Source organism: Lonchura striata, chromosome 2 (assembly GCF_050655825.1).
Source record: "Lonchura striata isolate lonStrDom1 chromosome 2, ASM5065582v1, whole genome shotgun sequence".
In the NCBI taxonomy this organism is placed as follows: domain Eukaryota; kingdom Metazoa; phylum Chordata; class Aves; order Passeriformes; family Estrildidae; genus Lonchura; species Lonchura striata.
Window position 1 is genome coordinate 42,629,502 of NC_140704.1, and position 18,638 is coordinate 42,648,139.

Here is an 18,638-nt window from a genome sequence, read left to right on the forward strand (position 1 = left end):
GGCATACTTACAGAATTGTTGAAGGGTTTTGTCTTTTGGTTTTGTTAATATGACTGTAATCATAATCTAAGACCATTCTTCCAGATATTCCTTGACCTGCTGAAACGACAGTATGGTTTAACTGTTACTGGGTGTTGTCAGTCATTTGTGTTGATCATGCAGATTCTTGCTGAATGTGTGAAGGTGATTCAGTTGCGATCTTGGCAAAAAAATTAGCTTCCTGCATGGGAAATTGTATGTGCAAGTTTGTACCTAAATAGTACGTAAATGAAGTTACTGTTGAATTGTAATTTCAGTATAACTTCATACCTACTATATGGTGGGAACATTAGGTAAAATTACAAGAAGCCCTGCTTTAGTAATACAATAGAGAGCAGTCTGATCGTGATTCCTCCTGTTTTATGCCTTGTAGAGAAAAATAGGAATAAATGGACATCTAAAAAGAGCTCGCAAGAGGTGGTTTGGAGAACAAGGGCATACACTGTGTATATATTTGCAGACAAAGAGAGGGCATTAATGCTAAAGAGTATGGTTTCAAAATTACCTCCCTCCTGGTGTTGGTGGACCTTGTGTCCTTAGAAGCTAAACTCTTTTCCCTAGCTTAGCTAAAACTGCCTCAGAGTTCACAAGGCCTTGCTTTCAGGAGCAGTCATTATATTTGCAGCACTTCATACAGTCTCTTGTTGTAACAATGAAAAAGCAGAGTGAATTGCTACTATAAATTAATTCCTCCTACAAAATTAATTGCTATGAAGTATAATTTTATTCAGTTTATTTCCTTGTCCAGATTAGGTTTGGACAGATGCCCTGCTTTGTCTACAGAAACATGAAAAGCTAATAAAAAATATTAAATTATGTATTAGGAACAGGCACTTAATAAGGCAGATGCCAGTGGTGGTGTTTGAGGGAAGCTAGAGTAAAATACTGGTACAGGAGGTAGACTGCCTGTTGTAGATATTTTATTTTTCAAAACCTGAACAAATAAATGGAAGTACCTAAGGAAGAAACATTATTAAGAAGTTGGCCATGATACTACGCAGAGTTTGGGAGTATTCTGTGATGTCTAATTGAAGGATGTATATGCATAGAATAAGGTTTAAACTGAGGTTCTGTGCAATTACTTTTTGCAGGCTTGGTGATGTGAAGGAAAGATTTCTTCTTTGCCTGAAATTAAATCCAAGCTGACCAAACAGACAGTTTTTCAAAGATGAGGCTTGGTGGAGCAGCTTCTTGGTATCTCAGCTATGGAAGGCCAACTTTGTGCTAATGTGGACATTTCTGTGAACAAACCACCAGGAGCAAGCCCTCAGTCCTTCATTGCTTTGCTGAAAGTTCACCGAGAGCTTCTGGTCGGTAGGATCCGAAACACGCAGTGTTTGATTGATAACTTGATTAAGAACGACTACTTCTCCACTGAAGATGCAGAGATCGTTGTCCAGTTTCCTACTCAAGCAGATAAGGTATAATTTTTTTTCTCTAGCCAGTGAAGCTTTTGGTTACAGGTTCATCTGACAATTTTACATCTAGTGTGTTTTCTAATCTTTCTTGTTTTGGAGTTTTTCCGCTCTGTTCTTCCTGGATGAGTGTCTCCAGTATATCCCTTTCCAGCAGGGCTGGCACTGCTGGTTATGCCCGTTGGCAGCTGTAAGAATTTAGCAGGGTGATAATTGCTGTTCTGTCCCTCCCAGCTGCAGCTTTGTCCTCTGATAAAGAGGTGGCCACATGGTTGTTAGAGTATAGCAAGGAAAGTCTGCTTTAGGATGCTGTGGGATAGATCATCTTGTTTTAGGAGACACAGAAATGAAATGTTGTTTTGGAAGTCAATGATTGTTTGTTGTCTGTATGAACACCTTCCTTTCTCTTTAAAGACCTATGAGTGTTGTAAATGTTTCTGTGGAAAATTGACGTATCCTGGTGTATTTGGGGTTTTAATTCATCTTTAGACATCAATAGCAAGAATTATTTCCTTTCGTTAGGAGAAATTAGGGTTTACAAAATTGGTCTTTGCTTTGTAACTTGAAACAGCTGAGGAGATTGTTTCCCAGACCAACCAATCAGGCAGCTTCAGAACCCTGTCACAGTTAGGGGCAGGCAAACCATAAAAAATTCAAAGACCTTGGACTTCACAAACAATGCAGATTTACATAAAATAATCATTCTTGCTGGCATGTTGAAATGGTAACACAGTGCTCGCACTGTGTGTAGGGTCAAAGCTGAATAAATGCACACTGTATGATAATCTCAATTTCTTATTGTTCGGCATAATATGCATGGTTGTTGTACCAAGGCTGAGGGGGAGGCCATGCATCAGGAGTCTAAGCAGAGACAGAGAACAGGCCACAGTAGTGTAAGTGAAGTGGACTCTGTGGGAGCTTCTCTGGGAGGCATAAAATTGCTTTTTAGAGCATACAAATTGTCAGAAAATGCTCCATATGTTTGCTGTGCTGCGTGTACATCACCCTGATTTAAGCTCACAAGAGACCACAGTCTCTGGAAACCCTTTGTCTGGTTTAGAACTACATTCTTCAATTATTTCTAGCAAGGGGATCCTGACATTCAAAATGTGCCTCCAGATGACTGCTCTGTCTTGCAGAGGGTTTTATACTAGCACTGCCTTGTGCTGGTGCACCGAGATCACCCTCTGCCTTGCCCATGGACGTGACACTTTGCTGAACTGCTCCAGCCACTGCCTGGTAGCCATTATTTTTGGTAATAACTGCAGGAAGAGGGGCCATTGTACAGAGAGAGCCTGGAGAATTGAGTTGCTGTGTTGGAAGGAAAGTTTGAAGGCTTTTGGCTCAGCGTTAAGATCCAGGGAGGGATTCAGCCTATCCTGCTCTGGACCTGGCTGGATCCTGAGGTAAATCCAAATGTGACTAGAGTATTTACAAAACAGAGGGTGAATTTAGGGCACTGAGAAACCACCTCTATTTTCATTTTAAACAGCACAGGATTTAAAGTACACTATCTAGCCAAGCTGAGGAAATCCTTTGGCTTCCCTGTTGAGGAGTGGTATTTATCCATTTTGTTTCTGGTTAGTGTGATTGAGCTACAAGTTCAGACCTTAACTTGCAGAACAAACTCTCTCACAGCATTCAAACACAAACAGCAATTGAGTTTTGTGGTGGTTTCCAGTTCAGAGCTGGATTTTGATTTCACCTTTTTGAAGCACCAGTTTTGATTCTGCCCCCCTCCTCCAGTCCAGAAAGGATCCTAAAGCAGTTAATGAGTATTACTGTGATAAAATGCTGTGTACCAATGATCTTTCCTGCGGTGTTTCTTCAGGTTCGCAAAATTCTAGACTTGGTTCAAAGCAAGGGAGAAGAAATTTCGGAATATTTCGTCTATGTCCTGCAGAAAGTCACTGATGCTTACTATGATCTTCAGCCTTGGCTGGATGAAATAGGTTACAAGCCTTCAGAGAATATTTGTAGTAAACCTGTGGTAAATACAGATCCAGGTAAGGTCATGCATCTCTATCCCTTCTCTTACAACTACCCTGCTATGCAGGAAGCTCCAAAAAAGTGACAGAAGAGTAAGAGTTTTGGGAGTACAGCCAGGGAAAATAACTGTGTGCTTGCTAGCAGTGGTAGCCAAATTATATCCACTGTATAATACAAGGATGATGTTGATAAATTACATCCTGTTTTGTTAAACTCAGGCTCTTTCTGCATTTGTTTGTGGCTATGTAACACAATGGCAGAACCACCTTGTACCAGCTGTAGCATTTTCTAAGCCTCTACTACAATTTATTAGCAACATTGTGATGTGTTGGCCATGGACTAGCCAGTATTTCATTATGAGAACAGCCAAGCAATGAGGCAGGTTGCCCAGGGAGGCTGTGCAGTCTCCATGGGAGTTTTCAAGGTCCGACTAGACAAAGCCCTGAGTAACCTCATCTGATGTCAGAAATTATCCCGTTCTCAGCAGGAGGTAGGACTAGACCTTCTGAAGTCCCTTCCAACCAGAATTACTGTCATCCTAAATGATCGTTTTTAGCAACCCTAAAAATCAGAGTATAAGTATTGCAGAAATTATTTCCTCTGGAGAGGTTTTTCCATACCACATAAATATAAGAATTACTTTGTCCCCATCTGAAGCAAAGTTTCTGTTGAAAACCACAGGAAACGTTGTGCAATAACTGAGGTTCTCTTCTTTTTTTTTTTGTCATCTTAAAAAAAATCTTTTGAGGTGCCTGGTACTAGGTTTCTGAAATGCATGGCTTCTATTTGCAATAACATAAATGACTAAAGAAAGTAGGAACTAATAACCACCTACCTGATAGAACTGCAATTGGAATATAAGTACAGTGAAATCAGTGACCAACAACTCCAACAAACCTTTGCAGAGAGTTAAGCAGCCTTTAACAGAGTGTCAGGGACTTGACTTTGAGTCTCAGGTGAAGGATAGCAGCCCCTTAAACCAATGCAGCATCAGTACTGGCTTTCAGGAAGTGGTGGCTCACATGTGACCTTTTTTTAGCACCTGAATTTCCCAAGTGGGTGATGATGGCAGCACAAATAGAATTAATCTGCCAAAGAGCCCTTTCCACATTAGAATTACTTTTGTTTATTACCCCCTCTGAGTTCCCAGGAAGGTGGGTCATTGTATGCATAGGTTTTTAAATAATAGTCTCTTTACTAATAGTTCACTGTCTTTTTAGTCAGCAGGTATTGCCAGAAACTCAGACATGAACTGGGACGGGACTCCAAGTTTTTTATGTTGTACGCTCAGAAAGAGGAGATGCTGCTTGAAGAAATCTACTCCAACACTATTATGGAGCTGGTCAGTTTTACCAATGAGAGTCTTGGCCAGGTGGGTCAATTAGAAGCCCTTTTTGATGATGCAGTTGGGCTAATTAATGAAGATGGAGAGACTGTTTATGTCTACGGTGATGCAGGAATTGGAAAGTCAATCTTGCTGCAAAAAATACAAAGTCTTTGGGCCAGGAAGGAATTGGACATAGGGGCCAAGTTTTTTTTCCGTTTTCGTTGTAGGATGTTTAGCTGTTTCAAGGAAGATGAAGCCATATGTTTGAAAGACCTGCTCTTCAAATATAATTGCTACCCAGACCAGGACCCCACAGAAGTGTTCCATCACATCTTGCAGTTCCCTCATACAGTTCTTTTCACTTTTGATGGCTTTGATGAGATCTATTCCAATTTTGATCTTAGCAGCGTACCTGAGATATGCTCACCCAATGAACCCATCCACCCCCTGGCACTGCTCGTAAGCCTTCTCAGAGGAAAGCTTCTTAAGGGGTCCAAGAAAATTCTTACTGCCAGGACAGGAACTGAGATCCAAAAAAACATCATTAGGAAGAAGGTGTTGCTCCGTGGTTTCTCCAGGAATAACCTGAAGGAATACACAGCTATGTTTTTCAAAGATGAGCAGCGACGAGTACTGGTATCAAACCAGTTGGAAGCTAACCCAAATCTCTGCAGTTTGTGTTCAGTGCCTTTATTTTGCTGGATTATCTTTAAATGCTTTGAGCACTTCCACTCCATGTTTGACAGCCACGAACTTCCAGACAGTTCTGTTACATTAACAGATGTATTTTTGCTCATGATTGAAGTCCACCTGAACCGATCTGTGAAAACAAGTTTGCTGAAGACCAATATCAGGAGCCAAGCAGAAATGTTCAAATCAAGAAAGGAAAGTCTTCTAGCTTTGGGTAAAATGGCATACAAAGGGATGGAGAACTCTGCCTTTATCTTTGAGCAGGAAGAAGTCTCATCGGCAAACATCACTGAAGAAGATTTGCAATTGGGCTTTCTCAGGACAGTTAAAGGTTACAGTGGCTGTGGCAGTCAGGCCAGTTATGAATTCTTGCACTTAACCCTTCAGTCTTTTTTCACAGCTTTGTTCTTGGTTATGGAGGAGAAGGTGGGTACCAAGGAGTTACTTGAGTTTTTCAATGAATGTTCTTCCCTGGAGACTGCCCAGCCTACTTGCCTTCGTATCCCCTGGTTGAAAAAACAACTAGCAGGGGAGGATCCTTTCCAAAATAAAGAACACTTTAATTTTACCAACTTGTTTCTTTGTGGCCTACTTTCTGGATCCAGGCAGAAGCTCTTCAGACATTTAGTTTCGCCTGCGGTCATTAAGCGAAAGAGAAAAACACTCATCATGTACCTTGGGGAGAGCATGAAATCCCACCTGAAAGGCTACACTCGGTCCAGGCTTAAAAGCTACAATCAGGTGCAGATGCAGCCCAACTTTGTGTGGATGCTGAGGTGCCTGTATGAGACACAGAGTGAGAAGGTGGGGAGGATGGCAGCCCGCCGCATGCATGCCAACTACATCAAGCTGGCCTACTGCAACGCCTGCTCTGCTGACTGCAGCGCCATTTCCTTTGTTCTGCACCACTTCCAAAAGCACCTGGCTCTGGATTTGGACAACAACAACATCAATGACTATGGAATAAAACAGCTGCAACCTTGTTTCAGCAAGCTTGCAGTGATCAGGTAGGAGTCTTTGTATGTAAGCAGGTCTTGTGTATTCTTCGTTTATTCCACTAACTGGTGGGCTGAGGAATTGATCTTGCAAGTGGAGAAAGAGGAGGATTAGTGCTGCTCGAAATTAATGTTTCAGATCTTCTGAAATCTTTGTTCATGTAGTCACAGGAGCAGAGGTAAGCTGTGAATTTAGAAACCAAAATGGAAAGGGTGGAAAGAAGTCCTTAGAAGCACAGAATGTTTAAATCTGTAGGTTTAGTTAGCTCCATCTCAAATTGTTTTGTCTCAGAAGAGGATTTTTATGAGAGAAGGTGCTAAAGGGAAAAAGGAAACATAAGGGCATCCTCCATTATCTGAAGATCATCTGAGGCCATCTCTACCCTCGGTCATAAGGGGTAAGGGAGGATCTCTTATTCACAGTAACCCTTGATCAGAAGCTCTGAATTTCTTGTTTTGCATCCTGTCAAAATGTCTGGTTTTCATAAGACAAAAACTATCATGTCCATCCATGAAAGAATGTAGTTTACGCCTTCAGATGTGGTGTTTCCCTGAGGTGATGTGAAGGGAGGACATGGCTTGGTGTGAACAGGGGGAACTAACTCCACCTCTAACATCACAGGCCAGATTGTTTCACCTCCAGCCCTTTAAGCTTGTACCATGTAGCTATATCTTATTTGTCCAAACATTTAGGTGCAGAAAATCGGGAACTTCATATATATCTTTTTTAAATCTCCTTCAGCCTCATGAGAATTTTTTTTAACAATTGTTTTCTTCATCCTGTTTGGCTGTGCCTTGGCTTGTTTTACTCTAGAAATAAATCAAAGCCAGTGGCTCTTGTTTTTTTCCCCAGTTATTTGCAAATTGACTGACTTCCCAGGAGAAAGCATAAGGAAACTCCTTGGGAGAATGCATAAGTACATAAGACAAAAAAAAGAAGAAAAGGCCAGCCTTTCATTCTTTGTGCCTATCATGTGATCATGCCATACACAGTGTGATCTTAACACCATCCCCAGCACAAAAACAGTATTTTAGGTTTCCCTTTTAGGATCCCTTTATGGGTCTTCAGATGTTGGAACTTTTATTTCTAATGAGCAATTTCTTCAGGTCAAGAAATGTTGTTTCCAGCAACTTAACTATCCCTTCCAAAGAAGCAGGCTGTCCTTATCTGTAGAAATTGGCTGATCTCTCCTGTGTACTGGTGCATTCCAAAGGGACCTTTGCTAACTAGCAAAGGCTAGGGAGGCTGTTGGTGATAAGGGACTCTCTGAAGGAAATCTTCCATTACTGAGTTTGTGTGCAAACTAAATGTGGTCGAAATGTTTTCATCAAGACAGCTTTGCCCAGAAAATGTGGTTCATGGCAATCTGAATGCTTCACTTGAACCTGTCCATTTAGTGAAGTTGAAAAAGCTTGAGAAGTTAGCAAAAAAATACCCAAAACAACAACAACAAGAACAAAAAACCCACCCCAAAACAGCTGTGAGAAGAAGCATTTTTATTCTATGAATGACTGACATTGATTTGTCTCGTGTCTGGCTGGGACAATAAAATTAGAAACATCTAGCATACCCATGGGAGCAGAGTTCTGTCTTCTGGCCAGGGCTTTTCACAGCCTTTATTTGGTGAAGCCTGAATGTGTTGTGACTTTCAAGATGCCTGGCTTTCACTATGTACTCAGAGAGAAGATTGCAAGACTAGTAGTTTGAACAGCTTGCTTTTGCTAGGGTGTTAAGCAGACTTTCTTCCTGGAATCACAGTAAGCACAGGAAGAGGTGAGATGTTTATCTGGAGTCTGACTTCCTACATTTTATTGTTCTCAGTTCTGTGGACAGCTTCCAGAGCATTACCTAGGAGATCTGGGGCTTTCTGATTTTTATCAGTTTTGGAGTGAGCCACATGAATGTGAGCTCGCATTTCTCTTAAGAGCTTTTAATATCTGGTATAAGGACCTGTTAAAATATCAGAGGAAAATGCATAGGCCTCTAGTAATTTGTTAACTCACAGGATATGAACATTCCTAATATGTATTGATTCATACTTTTCATTCCCTTCTTTCCAGGCTCAGTGTAAATCAGATCACAGATCACGGTGTAAGGATCTTGTATGAAGAACTCTCCAAGTACCAAATTGTGTCTTTCTTGGGGTATGTACCCAGCTGGGAACAAAACACTCAGCAGTGATTCTAGAAAATAGAACTCTAGTGCTGCCAGTACTGGCATGGAAGAGGTGGGCTGGAAACTGCAGTTACCTCCTCATTTAAGCAAAGCAGCTTTTTGTGTCAGAAATGATTCTGTGACAGTTCACAGGGACAAGGACCACAGTTTCCTCTCATATCACACTCCCTCACAGCCTCCTGCTGGCATCAAACCCTTCTGAGGCACAGTGTGGACCAGTGTCAGGTTACTGAACTGTGTGAGAATGCTAATTTTTATACTGAAAGTCTTCTGCTGTGGAAGGGATAGACTGCAAGCAAGAGAGCATGTGTAGTTTTAGTCTGCTCTTTTCTCCACTGTAAACTGATTTATTTCAACTATGCAAAGCAGATACAGCTTGGTAGAGACTGCTGTCAGGAACATGCAGTTTCAAGTGTGGTATTCATGATACCAATTTCTTTCAAGAGCTTAATTAGTTCTTAATGAAGTTGAAGCTGGAAGGCACGTTAGCTCTGACTTCCTGCGCTTGGTTAAGTAGCTACATAAAAATGACTTTTTGAAAGGTGAACCTGAATACCAAGAATAGCTTTTTTCCTCCAGTGCCCTAATGTAAGTACAACTGCTCAGGTATCTGCTCTTCAGTAATATTTGCAAGGGGATTTTATGACTTTTAAAAGACCAGAAGTACATTATGGTGTTTTGTCTTTTGACTTATCTTCTTGCAATATTATTTCTGTACTAGCACAGGAATAAAGGGAAGCTTTGTTTGCTTGTGGAGACCATTTATTTTAAAAATTGTATAAATATTCATGATTTGCAGTCTGGTCTCCTTATATTTTATATCTAGCCCATCACAGTATAAATTATATATCAAAATAGAAATACAAGCAACTGTGAATATGTACAAAGCTGCACAGAAAAGATAGATGCTATGTGTGCATCATAAAACATTCAGGCTGTAAATATTTAACAGCAGTAATAACCTATTTTTACCAATGTGATTTTTCTTTAAGCTTATACAACAACCAAATCACTGATGTTGGAGCCAAATATGTTGCAAAATTAATTGAAGAGTGTTCAAGCCTGGAATATGTAAAGTATGTTGGATTGTTTTTCCTTTCTACACTATCCTAATTAAGGTTAAGCAGCTTGAAAGGGGAGGAAGAGTAGACAAAAAGACAAAAATTGTATTTGAAATAAAATATAATTTAGGTTGCAGTTGTATATATGTTTTGCAGTAGTCCAGCAGTGGATGGCAGTAGGTGAAACTCTTGAATCAATAGTCTTTTCTGGAATACAGTAGTGAGTTAAAGGAGTGCATGAGACCTGTTCTTTACCTAAATCCAGTCTGAGCACCTGAGCAAGGCTTAAGCTGTGTATGGACCTTGCTGTTTCTTCCAGCAGGCAAATTCCCTTGGATTTAGTACCAAGCTTTTTAGTGTCTGATCTTTTATGAGCCGCTGGGGTCAGGCTGTGCTGGTGTCATACCTCAACTCTGAAATTCCCCAAATTCACTTGGTGAGTTGTTCCCTTTAATTCCTGGAACTTCCCCAGATAAGAGTGTCTGCCTGTGCACATTGGTTGGACATAAAAGTAGATCATTAACCAATGGTTTAATTGTGACCATAGCAGAAACCAGAGGTAACTGCAGCAATGTCAGCTTTTTGAGGGAATTTAGGAACAGGCAGCCAGGGACTCTTGGATTCTAGTCCTTGTTCTCCCACTGACTTGGTCTGAAACCCCACTCTGGCCATATCCTTCCTACTTGAAATTTTTGCAGAATTTTGAAACCCAGGAGCACTTAGTTCTTTCACTGCTTTGACGGTGCTTTGCTTATTTAGTGAAGCTTTCACAAAAAAAGCCTGTTGAAAGATGGTTGCTTTCAGGCTACATAGTAACCCTAGAGATTATTTTGAGATAGAGTACACATTCATGTGCCAGAAGTCAGCCAAACAAGACAGTTTTATGTAAATGTAATGGCTTGGGGGTTGTGGGGGAGGGTTGGGGGTTTGGTCTATTCTTTAAATCAATCTATATGCAATTATCTCTCCCTTGAACTCCAGCCATTTGATATCCACATAGGCCAAAAACAGAAAAGGCCTTGTGTAAAATGCCAGCCGGAGACTGACTGCTGCACTGACCTATGCCATTGCCTAGAGCCTATGCTTACAACAGAAGAACTTGAAATTATTGCAATCTGTGCCTATCAGCTGCAGTCTCCTCTGGAAACACACAGTCAAGAAATATTCTGTTCCCTATGGCATCATGAAACATGTTGCATGTAATTCATGAGCTCTGTAGCAATTGTTGATAGTATGAATTATGTTAAAGACAAGGCCGGGGTCCTTGCCCTGAGGATCAGTTCCTAAAGCTCATTTCTAACATACTGAGCACCAAACCCAAGACTCTACTGCAGTACTTCTGATTTGGAGGGCTGACATGCAAAATATGCAAAAGACAACATAAAACTGTGTCTTTTGGTCAAAGGTCAAGTGCCTGCAGTATTTTTTCCCTCTGGGTTAATCTTTGATAACTGCAGGTAACCTCCAGAGTTAATTAGCCTTAAATACTTGTGTGGCTTTCTGAACTGGTGTTGTGATAGCTGTACATCACAGCTGTAAGTGATGCACCTCATCAATTTCTGTACTTTGTGCAGAATAGGAGCAAACAAAATAACGAGTGAAGGAGGGAAGTGCCTTGCCCAGGCCATCCAGAAGAGCAAGACAATGTTTGAAATTGGGTAAGTTCAGTGCTAAAGAGCAGAAGTTAGGGCTTGATCTTGGCCAGGCACCTGTAAATCCCTTAGGATTCTTTTTTTCATGCTTATCTTCTCTCCTCCTTCTAGTCCTTCCCTCCTCAACAACAGCATTAGAACAAACGAGTATAGAGGCCACATTTTCCATGGAAAAGGAGGGCTGCTTTGTTGTTCTTCATTCACACAATGTTTGGTTTGGGTTTTGACATCTGTTTTTTTCTTTTTCACTTTTCTGACAGAACCTTGAAGGAGAAATAAACAAACAAGAGGACAGGATGTAAAGCTGACCACTTTCTTTATTGCAGCACAACTTTATTTTTTTATTGCAGCACAACTCCTCTAGAGATACTTGGTTATTTTTAAGTCTGTATAGTTTTATGACAATTGGCACTGCATCTAGTTATTGAGTGTCATTGTTAAACCTGTCAAACCTTCTGCATCACATCCTCATAAAATTGTGAGCTGGGAGAATAAAAGGGAATTCATATCATCCTTTTCTCTTAGGCTGTCCCTAACTGCAAAGTGCTGTTATTTGAGAGAGGTCTGAATGTACTGCAAACCTTTAGTTCCTGCCCTGTTTCTCAGGAAAGGTGCTAGGTTTGATTTATTTATTTCCCCCCTCTTGTGGCAAATCTCAGTTTCTCTTTTCACTGTACAGGATAACAGATTTCTTAACGTTTAATACTTGAATACATGGAATTAAAACCTCTGATTGGCCATTGTGACAATCACAGTAGCCATGAAACATGGAAATTGGATTTGTACAATCAGATTTTTGGCCTTTAATTTTGTTGTTCTACAACATTTCATAAATACAGTGAGCAACCTGAACACTTCCATATAGCTGGGTCTGCTGTGCTGTATTTGCTCTAATTTCAATGAAGGACTCCTATTTTCTCCTGTGGAGGAAATGATCACTCCAAATGGACTTAGGATAGCTTGGACAGAAATGTTTAAATAGCAAACTGCATTGGCTCTGAAGGACAAGGAAATTCTGGGGAACTTACTGGAAGTCCATGTGTTTAAATACCACAGAGCTCAACTGACTTTAAAAGAGCTGCCAACTAATTACCCATAAGCTGAGTGTGGCTCTGAGTCAACAAGCCAGGATCCCTGTAAAAAACCCAACAACATAGGCCTCAGCAGAAATGTTTTCAAACTTCATAATACAGGATGAATTTTCAAAGTGGTTAGTCTGCATAGAAGGGATTTGACCAGGTACTCCTAGTTTCTGATCAATTCTCTCCAGCTTGTACCATGTTACCTTCTCTCACAAAATAACCCTTTGTGTAATCAAGGATTGTTTTGCCCTTGGAAATGCTATTTCTTACCAGTGTGCAGGAAGGTGATCCTGAAAGCATTCCTGCTGCAGCAGGCTGTCTCCTAGAGCTGCCTCTGTGCTGTGGCCTGAGGGTGCTGGTGAGTCAGCAGAGGTTACTGGTGCAATGTGCAGGCAGTGGAACATACCTGCCTCAGTGGAGAAGGTACCTGCCAGATTGCTCACAAGCCTGAAAGACTGTGAAGTAATCAGGAAAGAGGGGAGGGGAGAGAAACAGGGAGAATGCATCCGCAAGAGTCAGTAGGGCAGTACAACTGATATCTCATGTTCTCTCTTCACTAGGATGTGGGGTAATCAAGTTGGAGATGAAGGAGCAAAGGCATTTGCAGAAGCCCTGAGGAACCACCCTAAGTTAACAAATGTGAGGTAAAACACCGGCAGAGCCAGGCAGCTTGGTGTAGCGCTGGCTTTTCCATCCTGCTGTGAAGCAATGGCTGTTCCCACCAAGGGTTGCCTTGGAACACCAATCTGGTATTGCAGCCTCTGCTGTGCAGCCAAGAGGTCCCTGGTGCAAGTGAGAGGCCAGACTCTGTCCAAAAGCCCTGTGCAGCCTTTAGGCAAGTTTAAAATACCAACAACAGGCATCCTTTCCTTGATGTGCACCTCCTCCCCTCATGATGCATATGTTCTGGCATTTGTGGAGGCACATGGTCAGTGGGTGCCATTTTGATCTGGGAGCATTAGCAGGAGGAGGCACCAGCTGTCACAGAATCAGGTTCCCAGTGAGCTCAGTATTAGCTGTTTCTTTTGAGAGAGCGCAGCGGCTCTTACCAAAGTACATTTTAGGCTGTAATATGAGGGGCTGAGACATTCTTATATTTGGGCTCATCCTGTGCTCTAGTGGAGCTACACCACCACACATTCAGTGCTAGTGAGATGTCGTACTCACTGGAGGTCAGGGATGGATCTCAAACCAGCCTTCTGGAAGCCATAACAGAGGTGAGGTTGGAAGCACAGCAGAAACCAGTGTGTTAAACAGCCCATTCCCTGCTCAACTTTCAAGTGCTGTCTGGGGGATTTAAATGATTTAAAGATGTTTTGGAGTCCCTCCACACAGCTGGAGCACTGGGTTCATGGTGACCCTTTCTATTTGCCTCCCAGTTCCACTGGCCTCCACGGTGAGGGAGCAGGCAAGGCTCCTTAGTTTCCCCACAAGGTGGCACATGGCACTAGTTTCTTCAGAAATACTCTGGGTGTCTGGGGATCTCTGGAGAGTTTATTGCTGCCACTTTAGATCCAGGGATTTCAGAGCTGTGCCTTGTCCTCTTTTCTAGAAGCGGGTAGTCAAGCTTAAAAATTAAAAGCTGAACAGGTGCAGTGACCTAGATATATTTAAACTTAAAAGCCACCTGAAATAGCCATCTTCCCATAATTGCACAATCCATCCAGACGCATCAGACATGAAAGAAAACATTTTGAACTTGAATCAGAGCTCAGGGATTCTCAGACAAGAGCAAATATGCTGATGAATGTGTTTGCAGAAATAAAGAGGAGTAACTGTGCTGTCTTGAGCTTGGGTTTGCTGGTACTTGTGCAAGGTGAATCCTCTGCTCCGCAGTGTACTTGCTCTTGGCTCTATTTCTTATCTCCCACTGGCTAATCTTGCTCCATGATTAGAATTCATAGTAATAACTGTGGTAGCTTTATGTGAAGACCAAGGGAAGATAATCCCTACTACATCAATTTACTTTATTTGCCATTTTTAGGCCCAGGCATGATGGACTGAGACTATCCAGTTTAAGCTGAAGCTAGGAGGTACTCATGCCAATACATACTTGTGCCATTGCTCTACTTGGTTCCTCTTTCTACATTTTTTGAGGCCTTGCATTATTTTGAGGAGGGAGAAACTTTTTGAACTCCGAAACCCAGAGCATAACTTTAACTGGATGATTTTGCCAATGTCTATTCAAAGAATGAAGGGCAGACTAAGAAATGTTTGTGGTTTGTAATGGAAAGCATTTACAAGCTCATCTCTCCATACACAGCAGAAGGTGGTGTATTTGGAAGAATAATTAAGTATTTGGATGCCTGAGGGACATAAAGGACAAAGTGCCCAGTTGGTACAGGGATGACAAATGCATGTAAAAACCTGTGTACTGCTAAGCACAACTCTTTGTCCTTGTTTAGAGTCTCAACTCTCAAAATTACTGGGTGCAACTCCACTGTCAGCCCCAAGAGCACAAGTCAGTGATAGCAAATCTTTTGGACTGTATGAAAGACCTGCACTCAGGCTGCAGACTGTGAACTGCTCTCACTTGTAAAAGTTGTAAGGTCTCAGTGTTTTGTGAACTGTGTGAGCCTTTGAAACACCAATGCTGAGCTGTACATCTGGGAAGCAGATCATGCAGGATATTCCCTTGTATTTGGCAGTGGGAGAGCCACGTGGTGCTGCTTCTTAGACATTTGTATCTTTACTTTACAGTCTTGCATTCAATGGCATCACAACAGAGGGAGGCAGAAGCATTGCTGAAGCCATGCAGCACAACAACTCCGTGAGGATATTCTGGTAATTAACAGTGTGGTCTCTTTCTCCTCTGCTTCCTTTTCCAGAGCAAAATCCTGGTTTATGTCCTCCAATCCCATCGCCCTTCCTACTCTCCCTCCTTCTCTCCCTGCCCTCATCCCCTATGCTTTCCCTATCAACAAGCTATAAGATACCCCTTTGGAAGAATGTGGGCATGAGTAATGGATCAGCAGCACGTGTCCTTTGGGATACATTCCAGTGACCCAGTGCCATGCCTCGTTCTGCTCCCTCCATCTTGGTTTCCCCATCTTCTCTCCTTTCCATCATCTGAAGTCAAGTTCTTTGTCCTCAGTTTTTGCACCTCTTCAGTGTTGTCTTTACCTTTTCTCACTACACCTCATTCACCTTTTAGACACTAAAGCATCATGAGAAAGTATCACTAGAACATTGCTCAGAGAAATAAAGATCTGATACTCTTGTCTCTTTTACCTCCAGGGCTTCTCTTCAATATCTCTTTGTGTCCAGCCTTTACAAATTGCTCAGGGCAGGAACAACACATCCCCCCTTTGGCTGTCTAAAGCTAAGTCACAGACAAGCTGCAAAAACAAGGGGCTGAAAAATAATGTCAACATCCCAAGTGAACATTTTCTCTCCCACTTAGGTTGACTAAAAACGAGCTGGATGATGAGGCAGCAATGAGTTTTGCAGAGATGCTGAAGGTCAACAAGAAACTGGTGCATTTATGGTGAGTTACATTCCACAGTGGCACAGGCTCTTTGGCAGTCACTACATTAAAGCTGCACCTTCCAAGTCTATGTAGGTCACAGTAACAGCTTCTGTGCATGGTCTGGATGCAGCTGACTGCTTGTAGACAGTTCTAATGGGAAGTTAATAAAGCTGCTGTCTAGCATTTGGAACCTGCTTCCATACAGGGAAAAAGTTCAAGCTGTTTCTGGTAACTTTAAAACTAATGATTGATTTCATCTCTCATTAGGGGAACAGTACTAGCCTCAAAATCAAAAGTTTCAAAAAAAAAGAAAACCAAAACCCCAAGCAGACAGCTAGAATAGAATAAGGTTATTACAAGTCTTTTTGTTTATCATCATTCTATGAAAGTAACTCTTCAACCAAGAACCTACATGACACACTTATATACGTGTTGCATTTGACCAATGCTTTCTTTTTGGGCTAGCAATAAACTGATGCAAGACACTCATCTCCAAGGCATCAATACCCAGGAAACCAGGAATTATTTCTAGAAATCACAGTAAGACTTTTTACACTTATAAGAAAATGCAGCATTGGCTTTTCTAATCCAAAGGTTACCAATGGATGGAATTGGGCAGATGCGAGCTGTAAAAAAAATAGCCATCCATTCATTCCAAGTGATCCAAGGGACCATCAGACATGGAGTCCCTTTGTATGCTTTACAAAGATTTGGTTGACCACACTCTAGCACACTCCCTGTATTAATCCTAGTTCCAGCCCCTTAGGAAGCATGCTGGCTGTCATGGGTGCCAAGTACTCATAGCCTCTTTTGAAAGCAGCAGAAGCTGTGGTGCCCATCACCCTGAAAATGAAAAGACAATGGGGGAAGTGCTTGGTTTCTTTGTGCACAGCTGCAAATATAATTCACTGAGAGTTTGGGTTGAATTCATCATAAAACTTACCCCAGCCAAAGCAGGCATAGTAATCGAGATAAGTGTCTTTGTCATAGCTCAGTGTTGTCCAAGGGTGTCTGCCAGTGGACAAATTGATATCCTGCTTTGTTGATTGCACCAGTGGATACCTCCAAGAGGTGGTGACCTATATAGATAGTTGAACTTGAGACTGAGTTAAAGTCTTTTTCCAGTAGCTGAAAGATTCTACTGGATCCCTTTGCATTTTGATTCATATACCAAGTGCAGAAACTCCTTTAATGGAATGCCTCCTTCCCTCCCTCCCTAAGAGATTGTTCAATGCCCTCCAATTTTCAGCCTCATCCTGAATCCTGAGGGATTCATGCAACCAGTCACATGGAATGGTACAGCTATGGGGCTCACCATGGTAGACTGAAAGGTAAGTATTAAATTAAACTAGGCTGATGAGTATTTTTATACTCATGCAGATGAGTGGCCTTTGTTCCTCTTTAGCTAGTGGAATGGTCTACAGTGGTTAGTAAGAGTTACCTACTGCTTCATCAGTTTGACTACTTGAGGATCTTATGTATGGGGTTTTTTTTCCCTTCCCTAAGCTCAGATGAGACATAATTTATAGCTGGTAAGTTGGCTTCACTAGGACTTACACCTGCTCATACCAGAGTCAAAATCAGTGCTTTATTTTTCAAAGGTCTTGTTGGTCTGATAAACAAGACTGGAGGATTTGGCAGCTTCTAGATCATAGGTGCTAAAACTCTAGGCCAACACAGGCTCTGTACTCAGAATTTTCTGTGCATCACTTAAAAATGTCTCACAGTCTTAGTAAGAAAGCAGAGCTGAGAGGTTTGTCTCAGTCTAAATACCAAAATTCCATACCACTAGTGAACATAGCAGAACTTTGTCAGCTGTGTAATTAAAATTGCTCAGTATCTCCAGAATGAAACTACATGTAAGATTAAAAGGAAGAGATTAATACTCTGAGCTCTGTTTCTGAAAGTGCGTGTGGGGCATTTGACCAATACTGTGTACCTTTCTCACAGATAAAATCACAGTCATTTTCTTGTGGCAGAGAGCTTTGCTCCTTGATGTCAAACTGAGCATAGGTTGTGTATGTACTGCAAATTAGTTTACATGTTAGAATGACATGAAATGCTTTTTTTTTAGGCTTATCCAGAATAAAATTACAGCCAAAGGGGTGAAGTGCCTCAGTGATGCTCTCCAGGAGAACACAACTATTAAAGAAATCTGGTAAAGGTCCCTTTCTCAAAGGGTCACTTCCTTTCCCTTTAAAACCCTATTGGCCTTACTACTTCCCAACCTAAAAAATTCAGAGCAAGTTTATGCTTGGCAGGGGGTTGTAGTTCCAGCTGTGGATTTCAAACAGGTAAAAAGCCACTGCCACTAAAACATTTCCCTGTGTGTTATGAATGTCAGGCAGTTTTCTTGGTTCACATCTCTCTGTACCACTGATTTGCAGAACATGTGCGTTTGCAGAATCAGGGCCTGAATTTATAGACCAAGTTTTGCTTGTTGTTTTTATTTTTAAACTTCTGCTTTTCAGGACCTAAATGCCAAACAAGCAGGAGATGGTTACCTTTAATCAGTATTACTAGTCTGGTTTGCAGAATTTGTGCTCAAACTTTTTTGGGCAATGCTCCAAACATACTGAAAGTGCTAAGTTACAGGGAGATTAACTTTTTGTAGGATTTGTTTGTTTTAGATTAGGTGGGCATCACATAGTCACACGTACATTTAAGGCAGGAAGCCAAATACCACATTACTTTCCTCATCTCAGAGAGCTCAGGAGTCAATAGAACTGAGCTGGTTTTAGCA

General features: G+C 41.5%; 1 protein-coding gene across 15 annotated transcripts in view; it reads left to right on the top strand.

Moving 5' to 3' along the window:
* The window catches only part of NOD1 (nucleotide binding oligomerization domain containing 1), a 39,406-nt gene that overhangs the window by 5,797 nt on the left and 14,971 nt on the right, over window positions 1-18,638 (top strand). For 7 of the 15 annotated variants that reach the window (XM_077786936.2, XM_021525907.3, XM_085569554.1 and 4 more), the window contains 10 exons: window positions 1,131-1,460; window positions 3,286-3,460; window positions 4,664-6,467; window positions 8,517-8,600; window positions 9,624-9,707; window positions 11,267-11,350; window positions 12,987-13,070; window positions 15,127-15,210; window positions 15,830-15,913; window positions 17,970-18,053. In XM_077786936.2, the coding sequence (XP_077643062.2) occupies window positions 1,245-1,460; window positions 3,286-3,460; window positions 4,664-6,467; window positions 8,517-8,600; window positions 9,624-9,707; window positions 11,267-11,350; window positions 12,987-13,070; window positions 15,127-15,210; window positions 15,830-15,913; window positions 17,970-18,053 (2,783 nt within the window). In that variant the 5' untranslated portion in view covers window positions 1,131-1,244. The other 8 variants (XR_014952102.1, XR_014952152.1, XR_014952144.1 and 5 more) reach the window with 8 other exon arrangements.